Here is a 27,896-nt window from a genome sequence, read left to right as displayed (position 1 = left end):
TTTATTTTTATTTTTTTCAAAGAATAATTTATTTCATGTTGCAGTGTGATGGATAAGTAAAACCACTGGCCAAATCTGTAGCAAGCAATAATAATCGTCATCAACATTAATAGGAATAATTATTTCAATTATAAATAATAACATTATCGGACTAATTGTTACATCTATACAAGCTACAAATATCAGCATTTTGTCTTTTTTTCTGCTGTTAAAACACTTCACACGTGACCCGGCCGGTGTGTGGCTGCTCCCCTCGGCCCCCCCACAGCGAGCACAATTTAAAAAATGGATGATTGTTGTGAGCGCCCTGCGTGTGTGAGGGGCAGAAGGTTACCCCCCCCCCACAGAGGAGGTTGTGGGAGTGACCTGCTGCTTTAGAGAAGGGATTTTTCGATTAGATATTCTTGGAGATATAATGAAGCACACGAATGATAATAATAAAAGCCAAAGTTGTAATAGTACATCTCTTAAATGCCGTGTCCTAAATTTAGATCGTGGGGATTTTTTTTCTTGGATGCTCTGGGTGCCCTAATGCGTCACCAACCAAGAGGGGCGGCCAGGAAAGTGGGGGGGGGGGGCACACGGTCAAAACAAACACCCAGTAAGTCTCAGTACAGTAAGAAGAGGGAGGAGTAAAAAGAGGAGGGAACAAAAGAAGGAAAATAAACAACAACAAGTTAATTTATGTGCAGTTTTTCCTGGTTGAGGTGAGGATTTGGGAATGCTACGGTGCTTTCCTATTCAAGTGGCGTGTGAGTGTGTGTGTTGTGGTTGTGTGTATCTATGCACGTAACTGAGGGTTCATAGAAGAGTAATACAAAGGACAAGAAAATACAGAAACATCACTTCTCCGAAAATGTGCATGAAACTTAAAAACATCCACAATAAAAAGATTTATTTTAATATATTATCATCTTTATTTGTACTTCTTTCCTGACCCCAAGTCATCTTCCTCATTCCTTCATTCCTCCAGAGAAGGAGCGCGCGCTTTGATGAGGTGGAGAAGAAAAAAGACGGAGGAGCTTTTCTGTAGCTGCGTGGAGGTTCAGGTCTCACCGTCTTTGCTTCATTTTATAAAAGTCTCACCAGTCGACTACGATTTCGAGCCCTCTACCTCTTCAAGAAGGATTCTTTGTTTCTTTAGGAAACATTTTGAGGGCATTTACGTCTTTTTAAAAGTTGGGCTGACAGAAAACATCCATCAACAAACCTCTCCAGGAGTGTTTTCGCTGACTAATGGCGCTCTGTTCCGGTCTCCTCTCGGCCCGCGGAGGTTTTGTCCCGCTCGCCACGCGTCTTCCCTCTGCCCGGTCAGTCGTGAAGGAGTTCTTGTAGACAGTTGGGCGATTTGAACACATCGGGGACCTCGCTGTCCAGTTTGCAGATCACCTTGTAGATGGCCTTCTTCCAGGACGGATCCGCGTCCTTTCCCGCCATGATGGCGTTGAAGAACTCGCGGAGAGTCACCTGGGAAACCTCCAGAAATCGTTCAGGAACCTGAGGGCGGGAAAAAAAGGGGAAAGGAGAGTGAGAGGAAATCAAGAGTTAAAGGTCAAACTAAAGAGGAACTACTTCAATCAACTTCTTCTTTGTGGCCTGATTTTAAAGCATGTATGAATTAACCAATCAGAACTTCCGTATGAGGGCACATTAAAGCGGCTTCCTCTTCGTCACTAAATCGGTTTCTTTTGTCATTTCTTTAAGGCAGAACCTCTGATCACATATCTGAACAAGCAACATTTTGAAGTGCTTCTTTGTAAAGAAACTCTGTTGTACTGATCGGTGTAAATGAAGTGGTTGTGAGACTGAAACCAATCAAGACTTTGGTTAAGAGTGTTTCAGGTGTCTGCATACTGTGTTTTACTATTCCTGTACCAAGCTCTTCCTCAGCTGTCCACTTCCCCATAATGTACTTCCCCTTCCCTAAAAGCCCCCAGCTGTGTGTGTGTGTGTGTGTGTGTGTGTGTGTGTGTGTGGTCAAGAGTTTCTTTATGCACATGCGGGCTCATATATGTAATGACACATTAAGTCCTTGACAATGGCAGGTAAACAGTCTGTTCTGTGTGTGTGTGTGTGGGGGGGGGGGGGGGGGGGTGTACGTATTTAAACAAGAATGAAGGATTGCAGTCGTTGTAGATTGTAGTGTCATCACAAGGCTTTTTGCGTTTGTGTGGCTTTTTAATGCTGTGTGTGACAGCTGAAGAATGTACACACACACATTTTTCATGCTTTTTTCTGCCCTTTCTCCCGGGGGCAAGATCATACAAAGACATGAAACCACCTCTCACTACCCCTCTTTTGGTCTGTCTTTTTCTTCTTCTTGCATGCAGATGCGCGTACACACACACACACACACACACACACACACACACACACTCTATCTCACAGACGCACACAGGGGGGGGGGGGCTCCTACAAACCCTCTCTCACACACAAACACACAGACCTAGAGGACGACAGAGCGCCGTCTGGTTGTAACCCCGTCGCGCATGGCGGGACGAGCCAAGGTTAGCCGCCACGAGAACGGATGAATCACCACACACACACACACACACACACACACACACACACACACAGGGCCTAAATGCTTCCCTGACTCTCATATACTCTCTCCCCTCACCTACCCTCTCTCTCTTTGTAACCTCTTGAGACCACAGTTATTTCAATGAGGCCCTCTGTCACTGTCTGCTATAGACACACACACATGCAGACAAACACACACACCAAAGATTCAATGTTACAGAATGCACATGTTGGATTTTACACTTCACAATAGTTCTGTTGTTTGAGCTGTTATGTTTAAAAAATCACCTAATCTGTTCTAATAAGTCAAATTTGGTCCGTAAACAAATGAATAATTAGAGCAAACAAGATCGTCTGACTGCTAGTTCTTCTTTATAGTGATTCTACTGCATTTCAGAGCTCCACTAAGTATTAACGTGACGAGTACAGTGGTATTATTAGAGAATCATTGCACCTTACCCAAAACATTTTAAACCTTTGTGTTGTACCTCTGAGCAATAATACCGAAAGCCCCAACGTCAAGCTGCTGTTTTAATAGTTTCTGTGAATTTGACCAGTGGGATAAATAAAAGTAGAAAGCTGTGTTTGCTCTTGAAGATGAATGTGCCTTTGAGGCGTCTTCTCCCTCCTGAATCACCTTCATCCTTTAGTTGTTTTTCTCTCATCTTAAAAGAATACTTGAAAAATGATAATTTTTTATTCTATTACTTAATAATTAAACAAACTGTTAAACAAACTTTTTTCTCACCTGCCTCGACAATGTTTGTTTAAAAGCACACCTCGTGCATCTCCACGAACACCTGACTCTCCCAAACGGCCAAATCACAGCTCAAAGCTCACATCCACTCTCCCACTTTTCTTCACTCCGAGTGCTGAAACAAGACGAGACAGCGAAGACCGGGAAGCAACGCCGCTGATCCACTAAGAGGTAGGAGAACCCGAGCAGGAAGAAGGAAAAGCAGCAGGGGAGGATACTGTGCGTCCGGTCGGGTGTCAGCTCGACACAAACACACAGACACACACTGGGCCACAACGCCCCAATTTTGGCTGTTATAAATAAGTCCAATAAGGAGATCTAATATAGGCCATCATCAATACAGATGGGCCTGTGTGTGTGCGTGTGTTTGTGGCTTGGATCTTGATATGGTGTCTAGTTGCCAGGAGAGAGAGAGAGCGAGCGAGGAATGGGGAAAGAGGGAAAGAGAAAGAAAGAGAACGAAAAGTCACTTCCCAGTAAACATAATTCGCATGATCGCTCTGGTTTGTTGGGTAAATATTGGATGGAGGGAGGATCAATTACTTTCTCTTCACACACACACACACACACACACACACACACACACACACACACACACACACACACACACACACACACACACAGACAGAAGGACAAGGGTCTGTAAATCTCTACATCGCTGCCCAACAAAGAGGCCTACTGGGAGTCCCTCCCTCCCTCCCTTCTACTTGTCTTCTTCCCTTTTCTCTCATCCTCTCTCTCTCTCTCTGCCGTCACTACCTCCTCGTTGGCTCCTCTGTCCCTCATCTCTTCTTGGAAGTGTTGTAGTAAAAAAGACAATCCCAAACTCATTACACTAAGATGTTCTAAAAACAGGAGCAGTTGCTGCGTCAAGATGCTTTTTCAGCCCCTCCTCAAACATTTTCCACTCTGTCGCTTTCGTCCAATGCAAATGTGACTTTGCATGTCGGTGTCTGCCGCAGCGGTTTGAGTTTCATGTTAGTAATTTAAAACCTTTGTTTTAATAGGGGTGGAAAGGAAAGGCACATCTCATCAAAGTATATAAAGAAGCATTTATCTCAAAGCAGAAAGCTTCTGGACCACAATTACCATTCAACAATTTAATGTCGTGAATATTAAGAGGCTTAATTGTGAGATAACGAGAAGAGACTCAAACCATCACTATTTGACCCGGAGAGCAGCACAGAGACGGGCACTTAGCAACAGTGACGTCCGCTTCGCTAATTTAGTCGTTTCTTAGAGTGCAGGCCACGAGCACAAAAGGGCAGTGTTGCACTCTTAACATATTTTTAGAATAAAGTAGAGCCCTTTATAAGTAGGTTACTTCTTTATGAATACATTGTCCCATTTTAACACATCCAAAATAGAGTAATGCTTAACACAGACTTAAGTTACATGTGGAACATCAACGTCATCACGCAGAAAATACTCTCATCGGGAGTCGTGACGCTACTCATCCTGTCCTCCGCGTTTGGACGTCTGTGTTCAGTCTGCACCAACATCTCTAGGAGGTAAAAAAGTATCAAGGCCTCCTTCTGTCTGCCTCTTGATGCCCACTGATCCCCTCCTCTCCTGTAGAGAAGCCCCTCCCCCGTCTCCTGAAGGATTAATGCTTCTTTTTCTCAACATGAGTGACTGATGGAGACGTCTGGGCTGCGCGTCCTCACCCAGTCACTCCCCCTCCGTCTTTCCACCTGCTTCTCCACTCCGTTTCCTTTCCATCCTCACTCGCCGTCTTGCACAAAAGGAGACACACACACACACACACACACACACACACACCGGGCTCCTAAGAAATCACTGTGCAAACACCATATGTTTGATTGTCAAGGTGTGCAAACAGAAGGAGGCTGTGTGTGTTGTTCCATCTCTTCTGGTCTTTCTACCTCTGTCCATTAACATCGGAGACGTGGACAATGTTTACTCAAGTGTGTGTACACTGGTTTAGTGGGTTGTTAGGCGTCTGTATTTAATGATTGATCATTTATCAGCTCCCTCTCTGAATCATCTTTAGTTTCAAGGTTTTTCTCTTTTCTATTTGGTCACCCTGCTGCCTGGTGGTCGGGTCATTTTTGTGCCACACACAAGCATCTGCTTCCTCTTTCCTCCCCTCTCTCTGTGCCTCTTTCCCTGCTATCAGGTCTGGCTTTCGTCACACACACACAAACCCTGGCAGGAAAATACGGAGGGACATACGCACACACATTACACACACTTCCAGAGAAGAGTCATTTCACTTTTCTTTGTCTTTTCTTTTCATCATTTCTGCACCTACAGGATTTCATACTTTGGGTCTTTAGGTCACTATTGTTACTATTGTTTTTCCATTTTGCGCATGTTTAGGTGGTTGAGTAATTAATTAAGTTAGAAAAGAAGGACCTGCTATGGTTCTCATGTGCTCAGTTCAGCTCATGGTGGCTGAACCTCTGATGTGAAATTTTCCATCTCTATTTGCATCCTGATCAGATTTGAATTATTATTTATCTTTGCAAAGCAGATGGAGCACGCTCCTGCTTTTTCTGGTTGTATTGAGCCTCACGCCAGCACCACTGGTACATGGAATACACACTCCTTAATTTGTGTCCAAAACACTGGTGCTTTGGTTTGAATTACCCCTGCTACACCCCACCTGCCCTTTGACCCGTGATTTACTCAGTTATACACAACTTTGTCCAGGGAATTCTGTTTGTTCCTAGATGTTCCCAAAAGAATCTTTTACACAGTCACTGTTACTCCAGGACGTCAGCAATACGTTTCCTTTCTCTGCTGATCAGTCACTGATCTCACTGTCACCAGGACAATGGCAATCAAGTTTCTCTTTGTTCACACTGCATGTGACTAAGAGGAAGGGTCTGCGTCCTGAGATTGTGTCTCTGTGTGTGTGTGTGTGTTCTCAGTATGTCATGACCGTGTATGTCTCTTTTTCTTCTTGTGTGTCTTCGTATCTACGCACACTACAGGTTGCGTGTGTCCCTTCATACACGTGCTGTGCTTCCCTGGATTGGTGTGTGTGTCTGTGTGTGACCTGTGGTCCTGTGTGTGTCTGTGTGTGCAAGTGTGTGTCACCCATAGAGGACAATGGCCTGGGTCATCTGACTGAGAGGCTGCAGACCACTAGTATCACATGACGGAGGCTGAAGGCCCCGTCTTTGTTACCAGGCCTATTGTTAAAGCTAAGGAGACAGCTGGGGCAGGGGAAGGGAATCACTGCACGCGCACACACACACACACACACACACACACACACGCAAACACACACATACATACACCGGCCCCTCGTGACTCCAATCAGGCTCAGTGACAAAGATGATGCCTTCTTCTTCTCAACTGGAATACTAAGACACACACACACACACACACACACATTGCAAGCAGATAGCTATAATTATAGTGACGGAAAGTGACAGGTGGCATTGTCTGTAGCACAGCGCTCTCCGTCAACAGCCGCAGAGAGCAGCAGAGGGGAAGACTGAGCTACTTGGTGCTCGTGTACTTGCTTAATAACATTGAGTGACAGAAACAAAGAGTGTGTTCACGTAGATTATTGGCTTGCGTGTGTGTGTGTGTGTGTGTGTGTGTGTGTGTGTGTGTGTGTTTTCAACAAATGTTTGTTCACACTCCTGAGGAACCGAGCAGGAATACCTTTTTTATGGTTCGGCCCTTCAGATCTGTAGGTTAAAGTTACGCAGAGATTGAGAGTCAAATTAAAGCCATGAAGAGCTGGTGTAGCACTTCAAAAAGCACAAAAAGCAAAAAACCCTGGTGAGTCACATGTGGTAATTGCCCAAAGCTGTGCGCTCAGATTGTAGGAGAGATCAGAGTTGGAGAAAGAGGGAGGAGAGGACAGGTGTAGTCTTTGAAATGTGTGTTTGCCTTCTGGGTAGGTTACAAATAGATGGCATAATTAGGTGGGGAAGAAACGTAAGGCCAATGGATTCAGACAGACAGATCTTTAATATTTTGTGGTGTCTCCATTGATTAATAACAAAATTATAAAAAGCCTCTTGAGGCCTTTATTTAAAGCTGCAGAGCATTCTCTGTGCAAAACGAAGACCTGACGGAAAGCCCACCTTTCTTCTTCTTCTTCAGCCGACTCGTGTGAAGAGGAGGCAGAGAAGATGAGTGAATAGATGAATAAGAGGGGACAAAGGATGACAACGACTCTAAAGCGGTGGAGAAAGACACAAGAAGTTTAGCCTTTCATAAAGTGCACAGCTTATGAAACCAGATCGCCCTGAAATGTGAGTGTGTGACCACTGTGTGGCCTCCAGGTGTGTGTGTGTGTGTGTGTGTGTGTGTGTGTGTGTGTGTGTGTGTGTGTGTGTGTGTGTGTGTCGTTCAAAGTCAAAGGCCAGATTTTGGTGGCAGCCACACCCACCCTTCAAGGGAGGATATCTCTGGTGTGTGTGTGTGTGTGTGTGTTTGTGCGTGCGTGAGAGGCGCAGCTGTGCCGTCTCTCGGTGCTGACGGAGGCAGTGAGGATCCTTGAACTGGAAAGATGAGAACGTCCTCTAGAAGGCTTCATAAAAACGTCCCATTGTCCCTCTCCAGCCGACACACACACACACAGACCAAAACATGACAACTTTTCTCCCAGCCGATATTCTTCCCTTTCACATTTAGTGTGTGTGCGTGTGTGTGTGTGTGTGTGTGTGTGTGTGTGCGTGTGTGTGTGCGTGCGTGCGTGTGCATACACACACACACACACACACACACACACACACCTGGAGGTGAGAACGCTCGGCCCAGCTCTGACTCGTCAATCTGTTCTTAATACAAAACAGAGGAAACGCTTCTCTTCCTCTTGGCAGAAAGTACAAGCTGACATGTTTCCCTGAGTGTCCTGGCAAAGAAAATCTCCCGCTCTCTCTTTTTGTTTTCCCCTTTCTTTTTTTTCTTTTTTCGAAGATGAGACTATTCCCCGTTCTCCTTCCTCCTTTTCTTTCTTTGCCTTCCTCATTAGTTTGTGGGCAGAGCTGCAATTAGGAGAAAATAGTTTCAGAGGCGAGGGATGGGAGAGTAAGGATGGAGAGAGAGGTAAACAACAAAGACGAGTTGAAAGAATGTGGCTGGAGAGGGGAGGAGGAGGTAATTAATGAATCTGCTGTAATTACTGGGGCCTGTTTACGCCAACACCGAAAGACGGCGCACACACAAACTCGCAACAAATTAGACTCACCTTTCACTCGGCAGTAATGCACAATGACTGTTTAAAATGCTGCCCGCGTACGTCCACTAATGACACTCGCTTTCCTTTTCAACCGATCAGACCTAAGAGCGCTTTCTTATGGCACCATGTTTACAAAGATTACGTTTTCACCAGAAAAGCATGAAAAAATGCTAATTATTTAACCTCGCAAGGCCTTCTTTTGGCAGGTAATGTGACAAAGGGCAGATTTTTATGGAGGAAATAAAAGCTGTTTGGGCACAAAGATGAAAGGTTGATGAGGGCGATGGAGCGTGCAAAAAAAGAGTTGGAGGAAGTCAGGGGAGTTAAAGATGGAATGAAGAAGCAGAGGAGAAGAAAACGACAGCAGGGGACAGGAACAAATCTCAATGAAAGGGCGATCGAAGAAGAAGAGGACAAGGAGAGGAGTGGACGGAGAGAACAATCGACAGCGGACAGATTCAGCAGAAAGGGTGGAAGGAAGGAAAGGGAGCAAGGAAAGAGCAAAAAGGGGAGGAAGGAGGGGAGGAGTTGAGGTGGGTGTGATGGGGACAAACCAAGGTGGAACTCTGATGATGCTAAATTTGGCAAAAGGATAAGACTTTTGTGTGTGTGTGTGTGTGTCGAGAGACTTGCTGAATCGGCCGTGGTTCCAGTTTCACGCCTCTGACTTTGACAGTGGGGCGGAGGGAGGGAGGGAGGGAGGGAGGGAGGGAGAGATCCCTAGCCGGTAATGTTCCCTCAGGGCGGGCGGGCGAAGGGAAGGAGGGAGGCAGTAAAGAGGACAGAGTACGAGAAGAAAATGTTTCCCTTCCTTCGCACACTTGAAGGACGCATTTGTTTGTCCTTCTCAGAAGTCGGCTCATTGGTCGAGCAGTAATTTCACACAATACTTAGTGGTGCTTTTGCAAAAATGTTTTTTCCGAACTGTGGACTCTTTTGGTCACGGAAAGTCGGAGTTGTCTGATTTGGAACCAGTACATCAACTGTGAACCTTAGAGATTGTCTGAAGTCTCTTTTCATATTTAACTAAAAGGAACTGAAACTAATGGATACCAGGAGGAGGAAAACGCATTCCGATGTTTGTGGATATGTAGTTGCAGAGCCAAAGTCATGCCTCTCAAACCGCTTATGTACGAACCCGTAGCCCCTAAAAATAAACACACGGAGGTGATTTGCATGTGGGTGTCTGTTGCTTGCGCAGCCTCTTTACACACACACACACACACACACACACACACACACCTGTGACAAGCTACCTGACTCTTGCTGTTCATTCCTACAGAACTGAATACTTAGAAAGCTTAAAGTCTGTGTGTGTCTGTGTGTAAGAGTTGTGTTTGCAAATCTCACTCTTTGTGCTTTTGAGCTCCAGCTAAGCTGCAGTGTTTCCGTCCCTCAAGCAGAAAGGGAAAGCGCGCGTGTCAGCGCAGAGGTGTGTGCGCTAATGGACGTCTAAATGCTGCTGATGTTACGTTGAATAGTTTAAGGGCCCTCAGGTCCCCTTAGACCAATATTGGGAGAGAAAGAGTGAGGGAGGGAATGGGACTTCTACAAATCGCTCTGACAAGGACACCAGCGCCTCGAGCGGCGTCCTCTTTCGCCTCATCGAACACACACACAGACGCACACGCTCCGACACCCACACCTCAGCAGAATTGCGAGGTGACTGTTGCGCTCGGACCAGCTGAGCTGCTAGAGGACGATTGTCAGAGTTGCTGAATCGAGTTTTAATTCAGTTTGATATTGTGAACTGAGAACCAGTTTGACGGGAATCTTCATTTCTTTTTGAATATTATTCCATTAACAGCTGAGATATTTTGAAAAAGAAAAAACAAGCCGGTGGCATATTGAGTTAATTAAACTAAACTAATGAATTATAGTTGAGCAAACGATGAATCAAACGTTTTTCCAGAATCAGGCAGACAACTCCAATTCCGAAAAAGGGAACGTCGGTGCGTTTAACTCGCATTCTCTCCGCTGGCCATCAGGGGGCGACTCTTGTGGTACAAAGGCAAGCGCTCACCTCGAAGTCGTTGGCCTTGTTGTAGTGCATGTTGAGCGCCCTGAAGAGCTCGGCGTCGCGGCTCACCACCAGCTCCTCCGAGGCGGTCACGCCCTCGTTGATGGACTGCCGGGCGAACTTCTCCATCTGGATGTAGTAGAACTCCCTGAAGTTGCTGAACCACTTGATCAGCTGGGAGGTGATGCAGCGATTGAACTGTCGAGTGAAACATCAGAAACATTATCTTTCATTAGAGATGCAGTTGTATTTTGACTGTTTGGTCAATTTAAGGGAACAGCTTAATAAAATGCAAACTTTGCGGCACAACATCTGTGTGAAAAAAATAAAATAAATATATATAGAGATTTTTTTTACATGGTGTACATTTTATTCTGTTATAGCTGTACTCATAAAGTCACAGAAAGAAACACGGAGTGAATGTCTGAATAACGAGAGGAAGAGAGGAGTGACTGGGAAAGTAGTGATTTACTGGTAAACTGTCCACCAATTAACTCCAACCAGGCAAAAGTAACTAAACCTCCTCAAACAACTGACTGTATCCACCTCATTAGCCACTCAAACACTGTCTGCACCAGGAGGGTCCTCGCCGGAAACCTGCCTAACCAAACAAGAATGACCCAAATATTATCTTATTGTTATGCATCAGACTGAGCCTGAAACCCACATTAAACAACTCTCATTAACCGCAGCGAACGCCCTGCAGGCCTTAACGTGACACTCTGTGCAACATCTATTATGCGAGCACATACTAGCCGAGTGAAAGTTTGTGTGTGTGTGTTCGGTGAAGTGGAAAAACGGCTTTGATACGGAGATTAAGCGCGGTATTGTTACAAGATATGGGAGAGAGAGAGAGAGAGAGAGATCTTTTTTTCAGGAGCGGTCAGAGGGGGTGACATAATGGAGCATAATTGGGAGACTTTGTGTGTGTGTGTGTGTGCGCACGCTCACGCGGAAGCAAGGGGAGCTGGTTTTACAAAGCATAGCGACGGCAGAGGAAAGTGTGTGTTTGGGGGGGTTGAGTGTTGCTCTAAATGAACGTATAAACACACACACACACACACCGAAGACGATGTCATATTCAAATGAACAGAAAAGAGACATATACCCTCGACTGTCATACCAGTGGAAACATTTCCACACATTGTCGTGTACTATGTTAAATAAGCCAAATGAGTAGCACATCAAAGACAATAGTAATAATAATAATAATGATAATATCACACCAGCGTTTTGCAGTGGTCTTTTCTGTCTTCTTTTCTCCCAGATCCCCACTGGTAAGCAAAGCAAACAATAGCGTGTCACATGTTAAGGGGACGGTTAAGGTGTTCAGATGAGGAACCTGGTCTGCGCGCTGACGTGACACTAGGGACCGTAATTGCAACAGGAATCTTACACACTTTAAATGGTAGGAGTTTCACACACAAATATTTTAGCAAATGAGTTCCCAAGTAAACCCTAACCCCAACCATCCCGCCACCCCCCCAACACACACACACACTATCCCGTCCGGCTCATCACAATCAGCACAAACCAAAGAAGAGGCCAGAGACAAAAGACAGAAAGAGAATGGAAGGGGCAGGGGGGGACAAAATGCTTAGCTCGAGGAATGCCATTTCTGTTTACAACAAAAAAGGGGAAAGAGAGAGTGTCAGGGTGCCGCCCCCCCCCCTCGCTTCTTCCCCTGACGGCGGCCGTTGTCAGGCCCCTCCAGGCCATGCTGGACGCACACATCCTTTAAGAATCTGCCCACTTCAACCAGATTCGTGGTAGCTCGGCACATTTTATAGAGGGCGAGGGGAATGTGCACGATTGACATAAATCTACAAGTGTTAACACGGAGGTTTCCTATGGATATCTGGAAGAACCGCTGCTGTAGGAACCTTCTCACGTCTTCTTCTTTCGGGTCTTTTCTGCCTCTCAAGACGGAATACGATGCAGGGCAGGTGTATGTGTGTGGGAAGTATACAAAGAATACAATCTCTCTAATCTCTAAGCAGTAAAAGAAAAAAACTGTGAACATTTGTCTGTCCAGATAATTAAAAATGCAGCTACATCCTTTCATGCAAGGGCGTAGGTTTGCATACGGTCCCTGGGGACGAGTCACAACCAAAGTTTGGCAAATTTTTAAAAATTTGAATTGCCTGTTAGAAAAAAAAATTGCACAATATATTTGCGAACTCATTCTCATTATTATATGTATGATGTTTGTCACCCAGAAGAAGATGATTTCCAAGTGTCCAACGCGTCCTCAACAAGATGCTGTTATTTGATTGGCTGGAGCGAGTCAAACACTCGTCAATACAAAAAGCTTTCATTTTTTGGTGGCATTTTAGTATTTTTTTCACCAGCAAGCAAATAATGTTAGCTATCAGCACAGGTCGTTGTTAGCGAAATGTTAGTGTAAACCACCAAATTCTTCTGTCCGAGTGTCGGGTATCCATCCATCCGTCCATCCATCCATCCATCCATTGTCCACTTTGGTAGAGTTTGCATTAGATTGTTGTTTTTTTATGGGTGTTTAGACAATGTTACCCATGAGTGTTATCAGTCACACTGGCTATTTTCAGAATAGATGTTATACTTGAAGGTAGTAAGAGGGTGCCATGAATCTAGATGCACACATGTATGCATTACACAATTCATAAATTAATACATGCTTGGATTTGCAGTTCAGGGAAAGGTTTAACCAACCGGATCTGGAGAAACTCAGATGATGCCGTTGAACCATACTTTGAAATTGACAGTGAGATTCTGATTCTGTTCCGATCAAAGTGTCCAGTCAGCACCACCAGCTAAGCTGTAGGAGTTCTTAGGGCAATGCCAAAAGACGTAAGGGGTCTCTTTGACCAGTGGAGAAGCTGATCTGAATCTTGATGTTTGTGCCTGTTTCCTCAGCTGAAGCTGAGCGGAGTTTCAGTGCCTTAAAAAGGTTAAAAACCTGGCGGAGGTCCACATGTCCCGGCAGCGGCTGAACAATGTCTGTACGCCATGATTATCAAGTTGCTCTGGACAAGATTGAGCTTAAAGGTGTAAGTTTATCTCTGTCAATGATAGATGGAGGTAAATTCAAATAAGAAATCAAAATACAAGTAGCTATGCTTAAAGGATGAAAGCACATCAACTAATATCAACTAAGTTTTTTTTAATATGAAGGGGCGGCTGGTGGTGTCCCTACCAATGCTGAGAGCAAACATACGCCCTTGCTTTCGTGCTATATTTGTCTTATAAGACTGGTGACAAATTATATTATATTTTGTCACCAGTCTTCAACGTTAATAAATGCATTGTATGGCAATTAATGAAAGTTCTGCGGCCTCTGAATCACCAGACGAGCTGATGCTGCTCCACGATATGATGACGCCAACAATTGCCCGTGTAGCTTTAATTGACAAGACGCGCTTGACGCTAAGTGATTCCTGCTGAGGCGGCGCCGAGGTGTCATTTCAGCCTCTCTAGACAGGAGACTTGAGAGGCTCTTGCTGATGAATGTGTCAGTGTTTTTGCGCTCATGTGTGCTGGATTGTGTAGAAGAAAAAGCTCCGCTGACAGCGAAGTTGTGAGTGAGTGTAAGTCGGAAGGAGCTCCCTGAGCCACTGAGCGTCTAATTAATCCTAACTCATCCAGTCCTAACGAGGTCTTAATTACTCCCACTGACTCTCTCAAGATGAGGCGACAGAGCCCTAAGCTTCTCATGATTACATATCTGATGGTCTGGTCAGGTGGGGAGAGCTTTCACTACACAATTAAGATCCCGTGTGTGTTTATGTGTATGTGCGTGCCTGCTCATCTGTGCTTAAAACAGTTGTCAGCTCAACCCACTTCCCACACGGAGTGAGGCGGCCATTGTGTGTCCGAGGCTCATCCTTAAGAACCAGTTTCCCATAGACAAAGTCCATTCAAGTCCAATTAGGGGAAACCATGCAGGGCCCTAATTCCCTTACAGTGAATCTGCCTGATCCTCCTAACACATGCTACTTATTGTTCCCTGGGAAGGAGGGGGGAGGAGGCAGGAGGAGTAGGAGTAAGAGAGAGGGTGAGAAAGAGACACTGACCCGGATTTTGAATGTAATGTATGCAATGGGACAATGCCACAGGACACACACATAGACACAGTGAGACAGACAGCAACAGGGTGTGCAATCTCCCCTCCACACACACATCACACCAAAGCCTTGAAAAGAACAGCCTCCCTCATTACAAATAGGATTATCCATGATTTATATTTTTATTAAGCAAAATTATATCTGCAGAGCTTCTGCTGCAGATAAAATTGGAAGATTAACTCGGATTACGTCTCAATTAAAACTAAATGTGAATGTTGCATACAATCGCAGTCATAAGGAGGTGGAATTTTCTTAAAGGAATTTAAAATCAATATATTCTTCTTGTTAACAAATCCCAACAAAAGAATAATAATAATAATAAAAATAATACATGAATTTGTAATGCACTTTATATTTAAGAAAATCCCAAAGTGCTACATGAATAGAACCAACAACAAACTGATCCTGCGTGATTATGGTGTATTGTTAGGCTGATATATCTTCTTCCTCCAACCATAGAATTAGTGTTTTTCATTAAAAGCACAACAGCAAGCTGCATGTAAAAAACTAATTGAAGATGTGTATCTGGTTCTGTAAAAATAAAAAAGGCTCATGTTTTGTCTATGGCAGTACATTCCAGTAGAAACGTGTTTCCATTCCGATAAACCTGCCGTTTGTGGTCGGGACTTCAGCAACAGGCCTCTTCAGTAATGCTCTCCATCTGCTGAGCAAAGTTTCAGGCCAAAGCTCTGCAAACATCCTCTAATCTAAATCCATGTTTGTCAAGATGAGGGAGATTAATTGAATATCAATTTGGACATAAACCCACAGATTGATATTGGCTTTAACAATTATTCTAATCTCCAATCTCCAAACTGAGCCTGTGCATTAACTCATCAGTCCTAATTCATCAATTTTACAAATTAAAGCCCAAAGCTGCAGTTTATTTGGCCACATAAATGTTAATCATATTTACTCAGATGATTAAGAGTTGGATGTGATAATTAAGCTCATTATGGGAAATGATCAATGTCACCACAAAGAGTTTCAAATCGCTATTAATCTTGAGAGATATTCAATCATTTACTGTCTCTTTTTCAGAAAACCTCCTAGAGTGGAAATTTTGACCCACGTGTTAATTCATTTATTCAGCACACTCGCTGCTTTCAAAACGTTGCACAAAGATCTGATCCAATTTAAAACACGAAGCCTTTCTTTTCGGTGTTTATTTAACCTGAAGATGATGTTTAATTCCGTTTTATTTCTATCCACCAGTTGGCTCTCACTTAAATTCTAAACTTTGAGACGCCAAAAAGTTTAAAGGCCTGTTGGTTTGTAACATTTTTAGGTCTAACTGTGATTCCAATTTCTATCCATTTCCATTCTATCGTGGGCTGGTTGCAGGTAAGCTTAGCAACCTTGTGTTTGCCTAGCAACCTGGTGTCCCAGCGACCCTTGTTGCCATGGCAGCCGATGAGGATGTGGCACTGCCACGAGGAAGTGGTCACCATAAATATGAGCCAAAGGGCAGCTGGTCTGTGTGTGTGTGTGTGTGTGTGTGTGGCTGCTCATTTGAATACAGCGTCCTGAATCCGCGGAGGAGCCGTATGCTGCTTTGCAAAACCCGCGGCAGCCTGTAAACACGGAACAATCAGCGCCTTTGTTTTAAAGCTGTTGTTCTGTTGTCATCCCTTTCATTTGTTTGTGTCCCCCCAGCCCCCATCCCCTTCCCCATCTCCTCTGCCGTGTTACTCAAACACACCAAATACACAAATGCACGCACACTTTCCATCGTCTACTTTTTCCTCCAAATACCTTTGTTAATCTGACTTTGTTTATCTTTTTTTCAATGTTCATCTTTCAGCAAGTTCAACTTCTCTTTTTATGTCGGTGAGAGTGAAAGCGATGTGCACGTGTGTGTGTGTGTGTGTGTGTGTGTGTGTGTGTGTGTGTGTGAGAGAGTGAGAAAGTGGGCGTTAACAACCCCCCCTCCAGCCCCAGACCGATTAAGGCCAGAAACTCTAATTATGCTACAAAGAAGTGACAGACTGGAGCACCCATCTGCCCTATAGGGTGTCTCTCTCTCTCTCTCTCACTCACAAACACACACACACACACACGTAGAGAGTAACGGAATAACGCACAAAACTGATTGTCACGTAATGCACGAAAGTCATAAAAAGGCGAGAGTGAGAATATCAGTGAAAATTAATAATAACAATTAGATCAGAAAAACAACAAAAAGACGTTCTAAGCTTTAATCTAAAAATCCAAATGCTACACACAAAGACGCCTACCTGTTTACAACAGCTCATCAAACCCATCTGTCACTGATTTCTGAGCTCTGGTCCTAAAGATGCCATTGAATTCCCATCGATGAACATCCTCTCTCCACCACCTCGAATATTTCTAGCTTAAGCAAAATATTCCATCTACCAATGATAATTGTGTTTAGTCATTTTTCCCCCTAAAACACATTAATTCACTGCCTTTCAGTTCACTGTCTGTTCAAACCATGTCTGTCATTATTGTAAACTTCTGCTGAAAAACTGCTTTCTCTCTTGAGAAATAATAATGTATTCAGTATGAAAACAAAAAGACAGAAGGATTGAATGAATTATAATTATAGGGGAACAGTGACAACAAGGTTGATACAAAAGAATAAAAAGCAGAGGAAGGTCTTACCTTGACGTCTGAGAAGAATATTTTGAGCATGTTGGAGGAAGGGTAGCGGGTGTAGAAGAACATCAGCTTGGCCTTCTTCAGGTGGTTGGGAGACAAGCCCTCCTGGATCTGAATAACGTGTTGAGGAGCCAACAAGCATTTCTGAGGAACACAGCGGGCTTTTCTTTTCTGAGCATTTTCACGCTAAACGCAAATTTCATGCAGCAATCTTCTTATAGCTTTCACGACACATGTGAAGGGATCGGCTTCTCACGCAAAAACATGCGCTGTGGTGTACGACGACTTTATCTCTCCAGAGACCAAATCCACTCCTTCCTTCCTTACTTTTACTTTTTACACGCCAGACTAACGTAAGCATTTGAAGTAGTTCATTCATCACCTGTAAGAAAAGGCTTTGATTACGGACAATTTTACAGGATTTGTTTCACAAAATGCTAGAGGAACCAAATGCAAGCACCACTGTAGACGGATAGAGAAATACAGAAGCTGTGCTCGCTTCCCTTTTTTATTCATGAATTATTAAAAAGCAGTAGCCAGTGCATTGTGAGAGTGGCAGTGCGCTGCTTCTCTGATCGACATTCTATTTTACACCCAAAACGAAAGCAAACACGAGCACCTGCCGCCTTTGAATCACATCCCACAGTCACTCCTACACCTCGCCGCTTCTGCAGCCGCGTCCTCAAGCCCCTCGACAAGGAATATAATAATTGTGGAGGCCCTGGTTGCCGGGGTGCAGGGTGTGTGTGTGTGTGTGTGAGACAACAGCTGTGCCCCACCACGCTGCCATCTCCCCACCACATTAACAGCCCTATAATCTATCAGAGAAGATGAGGCAATCAATGGAACCCCCTGCAAGGTCAATTAGCACTCAGACAAACACACACACACACACACACATCCACATAGAGGAACCCCAGGGGCCCTATAGGGCTGGAGAGAGGAAGAGAGTAGCATCAGCAATCGGGAGAAAAGAGAGAGAACGGAAGTATACAAAAAAGAAAGAGGGAGCAGCTTCAAAGCAGCAAAGGAGAGGAGAAATTTTAACATTTTTTCACTAGTTTTTGTTATTTTCTGTCCAACTGTCTTATGTAAACACAGATATTTAATAGTGCAGGTGCGCTGGAGGCAGCACGGTCTGCCAGTTTGTTTGTTTACCTGAGACGTCACTGTGGTGACATAAAGGACACTTCTGAAGCCATCTGATCACGACACAAAAACAGTGCGTTACAAACCCCCCTGATGCCTCAGTAAGCTGCCCCATCATTCATTCAGCAGCAGGTACGTCAACAACACCGCCACCTAGTTCACATTCATGCCAACCTGTCACTATGTCTGGGTCCACGTCACATGATACATCTTGTTTACACACTGTCATGAGGCAGTATCATAATGATGCGTGTACGTTTGTGTGTAACAGTAGCTAAAGTGAGTCGGTGAATAAGCAGCTTCTTCTTCGGGCCCTCCTCTTCCTCCGCGGCTCCAATCGGTGTGTGTTTTGTTCCTCCTGCAGCACATCTGTGAGGGTGTCTGTGTGTTTTGTGCAGCGCTTGCTGTATCAGCTGTAACTTGACCTTGTTGCCAGGTGTGTGTGTGTGTGTGTGTGTGTGTGTGTGTGTGTGAGAACGGGGGAGATTTGGGGGGGGATTGGGAGGGGAATAGAGGGGGGGATAAATTCATAAATGAATGGGGGACATCTGGTCAGATCTGTACAAAGGATTAGGTAAAAACACAGACCTAAGAGGGAGTGTGAGAGTGTGTGTGTGTGTGTCTGTTTGTGTGGGTGGCTCTCAGGTGAACCATGAGTAAGAACAGAGGACAGTTCAAACAAATATTGCATATGCATCTATATGTTAATCTTTTTTTTTTAAGTATTGATTTTAGATTGAGAGAGAGCCAAAAGAAGGAAACACATCTCAACGAAATAACATGCGATTCACCGTGGTCGTCTTTTCAATTACTGAAGTAATACATGAGGTCAATAAAATATTATATTTGATATAATAGTCAAATAAACACAATCTGCAAAAGCCAAAGGGCACCACTTAATATTATTAGTTTTCCAAAAGGAAAAGTGATTCCATTTAGAGAGCTAGAATTCAGAGAAAAGATGAAGATCCTCCAGTCTGAGCTTTGTGTTGATGAATCATTTAAACAATTAATCTTTTGTTTTTCAAAATAATTTCTGGACTAGCAGTATCATTACTTTTCAAAAATAATCATATTATTACATTACAGGTCATTTAGCTGATGCTTTTATCCAAAGCGACTTACATTACATTATTAACCCATGGCTTTTTCACATTTTGCCCGGGGAGCAATTAGGGGTTAGGTGTCTTGCTCAGGGACACTTTGACTTGAGACATGGGGCAGTCGGGACTCAAACCACCAACCTTGCGGCTCCCCGCACACCCGTTCTACCCCCTGCGCCACGACGACTCCTAAATTGTTGTTATTGAATCAATTGACTGACTTCACTGTTGAAAAAGATTTTTGTTATAGAAGTGAATTACCTCAAGCGGAGGGCTTTCTGTATTATGATGAATAAACACCAAACAATTGCAGACGTGTTTACCTACAAAATAAAAAAGAGGGTTGAAGGGTGATCAGTATCTTTGAAATACTAATGTCCAATTTCAAAGACTTTTTCTTCTTCTTCTAAATGAGCAGTAAAGCATTTAGGAATGAAACGGCGAGCAGGATCAAGAGACGTGTCAAATATTTCCTTTTTAATTAAAGCAACATCTAAATTGTCTTTGAAGACGACACTGTGATCACACCCTCGTCGCAGCTGCAAGGAGTTCCTATTTGTCAGGTTCAAAGTCTTATTTTTCTTTTTACTTTGTTCTTCAAGAGTGCATGTTTGTGTGTGCACGTGCATGTGCACGTGTGTGTGTTTATGTGCAAGTGTGTGCATTGTGTAGTGGCCCCGAGAAGCCCTCTCCATATGAAAGGTTAGGGACGAAAAGATAAACAGCTACCTGCTAACACCTGTCCACATGCACATGCCGTGCAGTGTGTGTGTGTGTGTGTGTGTGTGTGTGTGTGTGTGTGTGTGTGTGTGTGCGCGCGTGTGCAAAACACACACAGCTGCCGGGCAACTGCAAGCGAAGGCCAAACAAATGAAGACGTTTGGGAGAGACGGACAACCACGGGGAGAGAGACGAGCAGCTAAACCCTGAACGGGAAACTAAAGTGGACACTTCTCCTGATGAGGAGACAAACGCACACCGTCAGAGAGCCTCCATCAATAAGGACAAGCGCTCACCTATTCCTCTCCCGGGCTCTTTGAAATATGATTAGCTTTGAGCTCCTATCAACAAGGTCTTACCCCCCCCCCAAACACACACACACACACACACACGCATAAACACAGACAAATATGGATTGCTTTGAGCGTCTTTGTGATGAAAGAGAACCTGACGGCACAAGAGTGTCTCAGACTCTGTGTGTGTCTGTGTGTGGGGAAGAGCTCACTAGCCTTTCTCAGCACCTTTAAACACCACAACCTGCTGCAAAGACTTAAAAGAGCAGCGCGCGACCTGTTTAATCTCCCCCCTCTTGCGAGACCCGTCGCGGCCCGTTTCATCTCGGCCCTCAGAGAGGAAACAAGACGGTCGCACCAGGAAACAATTAATGCAGATTATTGGATACGAAGGACTTGGTTTGACTGCCGCTGCCTCCGAGTCGGCTCGGTGTGTTCCACTGTTTCTAATGACACTCTTTGAGAGCAGCAGATGAAATCACAGCCGATCAAACTTGACGATGTACAATCATATATATAACAAACTGAATGCTTAGTCCATATATATATATATATATATATATATATATATATATATATATATATATATATATATATATATGTAAAGCGGTACTTAATTAGTTATTATCTTGTAATATTATTATATATTATATTGTTATAATCTTATAATATTATTAATATTATCAGAACAGTCACATCACCCAACATAAGGACAAATGTATTGCGACACACACATATTGTTCTGCTCCGCTGCCAGTTTAAATTCATTAAGCTAAAGTATGTTTTTCTTGCAATTAGTGTTAATGTATTTGTTGTTTTGCATTGACAGATGTCAGTTAACTGTGATTTAAACTAAACAAAGGAAAAGACAACCAGACCCAAGGCTAAAACGATTTGAAGCACAAGAAATCACGCACATTGGTACAATGGTAAGGATACGGTGCTGCCCGAGTACGCCGACATGTCGGCCATGTCCTGCAGGTCCCCACACTCCGACTTGATGAGGGACAGGGACAGACCCTCCGGCCCGTGCTGCCCTGGTGAGCTCTGCCTGTGGTGGTGGTGGTGGTGGTGGTGGTGACTGAGATGGCCCCCGCCGAGCGATGCCATTTTGGTTCTGAGGCTGGCGGCTTCGCGGGTCATGTCCATGGAATCGGGGGAGGAGCGATGATGGTCCTTGGGCCCCGGAGGGTAGCTGGCTCCACCCCCGTGTGAAAGGGGGCTTTGAAAGGGGTAACCCATGAGGGGGAGAGGGAACGGGTGGCGAAAGGACGGGGGGCTAAACCCCAGCGAGGCCGTGAGAGGAGAGGGGTGGAGGGAGGGGTGGTGAGGAGGAGGAGGAGGAGGAGGAAGAGAGGGGTTAATGTTCTGTCCTCCACCTCCTCCGCCGCCCTTGCGCACCACCAGCGGCAGGGCCTCTGTCTGGTCGTTGGGCGCCGGCACGCCGCTCAGTCGGCCACTCAAACCCCCGAATGAGTCCAGCGGGCTCGGGACCATTACATCGGCGAAGCAGTGCAGCCGCTGGGCGGAGGAGTGGTAGTTCGGGGTCGGGCTGCTGTCGCCGTTCATACTGAGGCCCAGGACGCCGCCGCCACCAAAGCGTGAGGGTGGGGTGAGGGAGGGGAGGGGGCCGAAAGGCGCAGGACAAGAAGAGGACGAGTTGGAGGAAGATGACGGCGCGGCCGGCGTGCTGCTGTGGCGGCCGTGGTGGTGACCCACAGACTGCTTGGGCGAGGAGAAGCCCTTAACGACGGTGTCGACGACCTGCGACACGGCGCAGTTCAGCTCCTGCTTCAGCGTCTCCGCCAACGCCCTCTCTCCTCCTGCTCTTTCTCTTCTCTTCACCACCCTCTCAACACTTCTCTCCGCATCCTCCCTGTCGTCCTCCATCTCTCCGTCTATCAGGGCCTGTTCTCGCAGGAGGGCTCGGGCGCGGTCCAGGAAGAGGCCCGGGTCCAGCTCAGACAGGTCGTCGTTGCCCCGCCGCCCTCGGTTCCTGTGCCTCTCCTCCAGCCCGTCGGAGCGGATGCTGTCCTCTGACAGGTTGCCGTCGTCCTCTCTTTCTCCACCTCGGTCGGCCTCTCCGCCGTTGTCTTCGTCTTCCTCCGTCTCCGAGTCGTAGATCTGGTAGAACTTCTCCTGCAGTTGGCGCAGCTGTTTCTGAACAACAGAGGAAAGATTGTTACAGAAGATATCCCGTTACCATACCGAGAGAGAAATGCAAATGGTACAGTCTTAATTAAATGAACCCCACTTGTGGATGGAAATAGTCTTTTCATTCAAGGAAAAGATCAGCAGGACCTTGAATCTGTGCCACATTGGAAAGTTGGACTCCTGAAATCCAGGGCTCTTTATGTTTTACAGGCCATATGTTGCGTGAACTAACGATAAACTCCCATTTTAAACCTGAAAATATGAGCTGGCTAAAGCTGTTGTCTTTGGTGCATTTGCGTCCTTTTCGTGCAGTCCCCTTCTACCAACCTGCATGTCCTCCAGTTGGAGCTTGAGCTGCCGTCTCTCCTCCTGTCTCTGCTCCTGCCTGGAACACACCAGCTGGGTGAAGCTGTGCTGCTGCTGTGGCAGGCGCTGCTTTCGCTTGTTCTCCCTGTAAACCTCGCCTACGCCGACCACGCCGCCCCGAGAGCCCGGAGAGCTCAGCAGGGAAGGAGGGCCGTCGCTCCGGCTGTGGTTGTGGCCGCTGGCGTTGTGGCTGTTGCCGTCTCTCCGGTGGTCGTTACTGCCGTTGCTGCAATTCTCGCTTTCTCGGTGGCTTTCTTGGTTGTGGTCGCCGTTGGACCGGACCAGTGGTGAGTGACTCATGCCGCGGATGATGTTTTCCACGCGGGCGCGCTTCGCGCGAAGGTGCTCGTCCGACATCCTGTCCAAGTCGAAGGAGGAGAGGGGCTGAGAGGGAGCGTGGGAGTTGAGGCTCGAAGGAGGCGGTGGTCGCCCGAAGGAGGAGGACGAGGAGGAGGACGGTGGAGGGGGGAGAGGAGGCCCGGGGGAGAGGCAGTCGGACGGGCTGTCACGGTCGGAGTTGCTGCAGGCGTCCTCTGCATGGATCTCTGAGCCTCCACTGGACAGAGCTCCACTCCCCTATGATGGAGGACAGGAGGAGTGAATTAATAAGAAGCCTTATTTAACCAGTGAATGAGGAGAGAGGAATATTTAATGGCGCTTTGTTTGGTTCATTGGATTAGCTTTCACCACTACCTGTGTGCTTGTGTATACCTGGAAGCCCGAGTCACTCCCTCCATTCTTGCCCATGGTGTTCTTCAGCAGCTGAGAGATGATGGTGGCACCAGGGAAAGGCATCAGGGCGTCTTCGTATGAGTTGGCCCTCTTCAACAACTTCCTCAAAACATTGGACTTCTCCCCGTCCCCGTTGGCGCCGCCGTGCCCGTGGCCGACGAGCGAGCAGTCTGCGTCCTGGTCGGGGCCGTGTGATTGGTTCATGCTGTCAAACAGGGTCTCCCTGGCCTGGCCGAATAACGCGCAAGCCACAGTCCTCTTCACCCCGATGTCGACGCGCCGGCGCTTGGTCTGTCTGGTTAGGAGGGCGGTGCTGTCATGATCAGGCATCACGCAGGGGAGCTAAACGGACATGACCAGGGGTCCTCGCAGACACGCAGGCTGAGAAGAGTCACCTGATCAACCACAAGTAAACACAACATGCTGTGATTAAAATAATTTAACATCACCTGAAAAGTAGCATTTATATAGTTTTTATGTTGCAAATGGAATCTTTATAATTTGGAAAAAATAGTGCAGAAAGGGATCATTTTACAATCAGAGAAAAAAAATCATTGAAATGTATTTGACGTCTTAATTTTGGACTGTCGAGAAATAAATATTTGAAATATATATATATATGTATGATGTACATTTTTAGATAAACCTAAAATGTTATTTAAAATCACCTGTCATTAGTGTTTTTATTAAATATCAGAATTATTCCTTAGAATAAAATCTCCACCTGTAAAAGACATTCGATGCCTTCAGCTATGTTAATTTAATTCACTAAATGTTACCTTCCACCTTCAACTATATTAAAGCGGCAGATGTTAAAGGAATCTCCCCCGTGAACAATCACAAACAATTTAAGCACCTCTTCAAATGACACGTGGTGCATTTCTAGACCAAAAGCCAACCACTGTAAGAAAGAAGTACTTTTTAAATAGTTCAAGGAGAATTAACACCTGCCTCTGAAAACATAACATAAATCATCATAAATCATTTTCCATATCCTCGCTGTCCCCCGAGAGGTAACCTTGATTTCTACGTCTTGTGATGAGCTATGAAGAATCGAAAGGTTCTTATTGCCAGAAGAATTTAACAAAACATTTTTTGCATTTTTAATTTTTCTATTTTTCACAAGATTTTACAGAAATGAGTATTTGACTGAGATTTGCTAATATCTATCATGGATTTACTTTATTTTATATCGACGAGAAAAGGTATATTCCTATAAATCGGTGCTTTTTGGGTGTTTTACCAAGATCTCCATGTAACGCAAACCTAAACAAGACGCCTGGCTTCTTATCCAAAGTATCACCAACAACTGGACTGATATATACAAATTACAAAAATAAAGAGCCAAAAATTGCAGGGTATCCTGACCTTCACTAAGTAAAACTGATTTCTTAAGGAAGCAAAAGCATCGAGCTAAAGCTGACTTTACTCGCCGGGCTGCTTTCCTCATTCATTTAGAAATAAAGCAATCAAGCAAATTCAAAAACTAAAAAACAAGCGTCACCAAAAAGAAGCCTCAAAAGAGGCGGATGTTGGAAGTGGATATCGCCGCGCTCTTGCCCCCCGACACATGTTACATGTTTGCATCTGCTTTGCGAGTGATTTCAGGGTCAGGTCTATGGAAATCTTTGGAAGCTGCTTCCTGCGACAGTTTGGCCAAGCTGTGCGTGCAGTTTTCCTTCCACTGTTAACACGCGCACATGCAAACACCGCAGCAACACTCAATTTGACAGAAAAAGCAAACGTGCCAAAACACACTTATGGACCAAATCAGGGAAACAAGGGAGTTATTTTTGCTGTAGAGCCATTACCAAATTAATTAGTTTCCAAGCAGGGAGTTTAGTTTGAATGTGACTGCGAGACGAGAGGTGCTCAGGTCCTCAGGGCAGTGGCCAGCAGTGACCCAGATACACTCACATATATGCAGCACATACTGTCTGTTTGTCAGATTGGTTCCTCTGGGCAGAGGGCTCACGCACACACACACACACACACACACACACACACACACACACACACACACACACACACACATAAGGGAGATAGATAGAGAGAGGGAGAAACCAACAGTTTACATTCAGAGTCCAAAGAGCTTAAAACACTTGGTTATCTTGAAGTTTGTGTCCGGGGTAAAATTGAGGGTGCATAAGTGCAAAGACAACCAGTGTTTCCTGCCTGCACGAGTAAAACACAAAATGCATTCAGCATCATCTGTAAACGCATTACTTACTCATAAATACTCTGGTAGTACCACGCAGCAATGCAAGGTGTTTAAATAGACAAGTTCAGCAACTGTTCATGTTTAAAGGCGAGCTCTGAAAGGAGATGTGAGAGTGTGTCCGTGTGTTTATCTCAACGGACGCTTAGGTTTTAATCTGCATTTAAAGAGCAAGGAATAACTTTGCTCTGCAAATGAGAACTGAAATGGGAAGTAGAGTAGCTATTTATGACACAATTTAGAGAATACAAGCGTGTGAAAATGTACTTTAACCCAGACGTTATCAAAAAGCAATGTATAAATGACAAAAAAAAGGCAAAATATGGATGAGTTGTTTTTTGTAGTAGATTGTAATTTGCCCACCTTTGACATGCCTGTGCAGTTCTAAAGGGAAGCAAATAACGAGTTTATCATTGGTCACACAACACGATACTTTTACGCACAGATGGAGATGTGCGTGGCCCTCCAAACAGCGATCATTCCGCGATAATAACACGGCGGTGGGCGGAGAACTCGTCTGGCCGCCGCTCGGCGATGAAGTTTCATTGAGGTAGTGACGAGCTCTCCACGGTGAAGAGAGACGAACCCATTGGTTTCTTTGCTCTTTTGTTAGCGATAGTTCAGCTCTCTGGAAATAAGGCTGAATGTTAAATTACAGATTAGTCAAATGAAACATCGAACTACGAGCAATTCGCACCTGGTTGGCTTTAAAGTGAGAATCTGAATAATATAAGAAGGTTTTTATGTCATCTGCCAATAAAACAGACGAAAAAGCGGCGGCAGGTGCGTAAATCCAACAGAGTCGAAGTCGATAACCTCAAAGTTGCAGCAAGTTACTCGACCAAAAGCTCACTTTGACCGAAACAAACAATTTCCTCAACAACCGCGAGCGGACCGACGCGCGTAAAGTCCGCGCGGGCCCAAAGTGTTTCGGAAAATAGTGCCAAAAGCATCCGGACCCCGTGAATCGACGCTGTGCGACGAGGATGGACCGTCAACCCGAAGTTGCGCCGCAGCGGACACCGGACAAATCGCACACACGGACTCCACGAGCCCGCGGGGGACACTGATAATAAAGAATAACCGTTTCCACTTACTTTTCCAGCGTTTCTCCAAGTCGCTCCGTCGAAGAGAGGGCCGAACACGACAGACGGATCCGCGCGCGTCGTTGAGATCAGTGCCGCAAGTTACTACGCCAAAGTGGAGACGTATGCAGAAGGTGCGCAAGCGCCGGCGAGTGTGTGTGCGGGAGTGAGAGAGACTCTCGGGGAAAGTGCGGGTGAGAGAGGTAGTGAGAGAGAGAGAGAGAGAGAGAGAGAGAGAGAGAGAGAGAGAGAGAGAGGGAGAGAGATACTCCGCTCTTGTGCGCCGCTCTCCTCCCGGGACGGGAAGTGTTCAGAATGGAGCGCACCCGGTCCGTCCGGCACGGCTTGGCTCGTCTTGAATCGCGTCTCCCCCTCCGCGAGCGACAGCAAGACTCTCAATAAGACACAAGAGGAGACGCGCGTGAAGGATACGTGAAGACGCCGCGTCACTGCCCCGGAGTGAGGTAACGACTCCCCCTGACCAATAAGGAAGAGGAACCGGGGACGCTGCATTTTATTTATAAGGAGCCCTCCGAAAACAGCGCGCAGCCAGAGCGGAGAGGGGGGAGAGAGGTGCGCAGGGTAAACTGGTGGTCTGGTTCTCCAACATTTCTCTTTTACGGAAAACCCGCATCAATGTTTAGAAAATCCATTTACTGCGGAACTTTAACCGGTAAAGTTTCCCTCTTCTGTGTTCAAGCATTCATTCACGTATTTTATTTATTTGTTATTGATGAACGCGGGGAGGTCAAACTTTATCTGTGATATTTATACAGACTTGTGTCACTAAAATACAGAATAACTTGTTCGTGATCAGGTGCACTGCGAGCATTCCGCTCTATGCTTATTAATAAACACCGGCTTTCAATGTACCTCTT

General features: G+C 45.4%; 1 protein-coding gene across 3 annotated transcripts; it reads right to left on the bottom strand.

Annotated features, from left to right (window-relative positions):
• prox1a (prospero homeobox 1a) lies at positions 1 to 27,883 on the bottom strand. 3 transcript variants are annotated; one of them, XM_078100950.1, is made up of 8 exons: positions 27,031 to 27,883; positions 23,695 to 24,110; positions 22,945 to 23,559; positions 21,403 to 22,623; positions 17,202 to 17,309; positions 11,697 to 11,744; positions 10,474 to 10,668; positions 1 to 1,497 (listed from the first exon to the last, which is right to left on the bottom strand). In XM_078100950.1, exons 2-8 carry the CDS (start codon positions 24,043 to 24,045, stop codon positions 1,312 to 1,314), a joined length of 2,724 nt encoding a protein of 907 aa, XP_077957076.1. In that variant the 5' UTR covers positions 24,046 to 24,110; positions 27,031 to 27,883; the 3' UTR covers positions 1 to 1,311. The 3 variants fall into 3 exon arrangements, with proteins under 3 accessions (XP_077957076.1, XP_077957078.1, XP_040058202.2); XM_078100952.1 differs by lacking the exon at positions 11,697 to 11,744 and having other exon boundaries at positions 23,677 to 24,110; XM_040202268.2 differs by lacking the exon at positions 11,697 to 11,744.
• Positions 27,884 to 27,896: the final 13 nt, after the last annotated feature.

The sequence above is a fragment of the Gasterosteus aculeatus genome, chromosome 1 (assembly GCF_964276395.1).
Source record: "Gasterosteus aculeatus chromosome 1, fGasAcu3.hap1.1, whole genome shotgun sequence".
Taxonomy (NCBI): Eukaryota; Metazoa; Chordata; class Actinopteri; order Perciformes; family Gasterosteidae; genus Gasterosteus; species Gasterosteus aculeatus.
Note: the sequence above shows the minus strand (reverse complement) of the source record. Positions and strands in the feature narration are given on the sequence as shown.

Bases quoted from the DNA above. Each gene is read 5' to 3' on its own strand.
- prox1a (XM_078100950.1), bottom strand. From the start codon at position 24,045: ATGCCTGATCATGACAGCACCGCCCTCCTAACCAGACAGACCAAGCGC. The intron at 10,669-11,696 runs GTGTGATATTAT...TTCACTCGACAG, and splicing joins AAGACCACTGCAAAACGCTG to TTCAATCGCTGCATCACCTC. The intron at 1,498-10,473 runs GTGAGCGCTTGC...TCCCGCCCTCAG, and splicing joins ACAAGGCCAACGACTTCGAG to GTTCCTGAACGATTTCTGGA.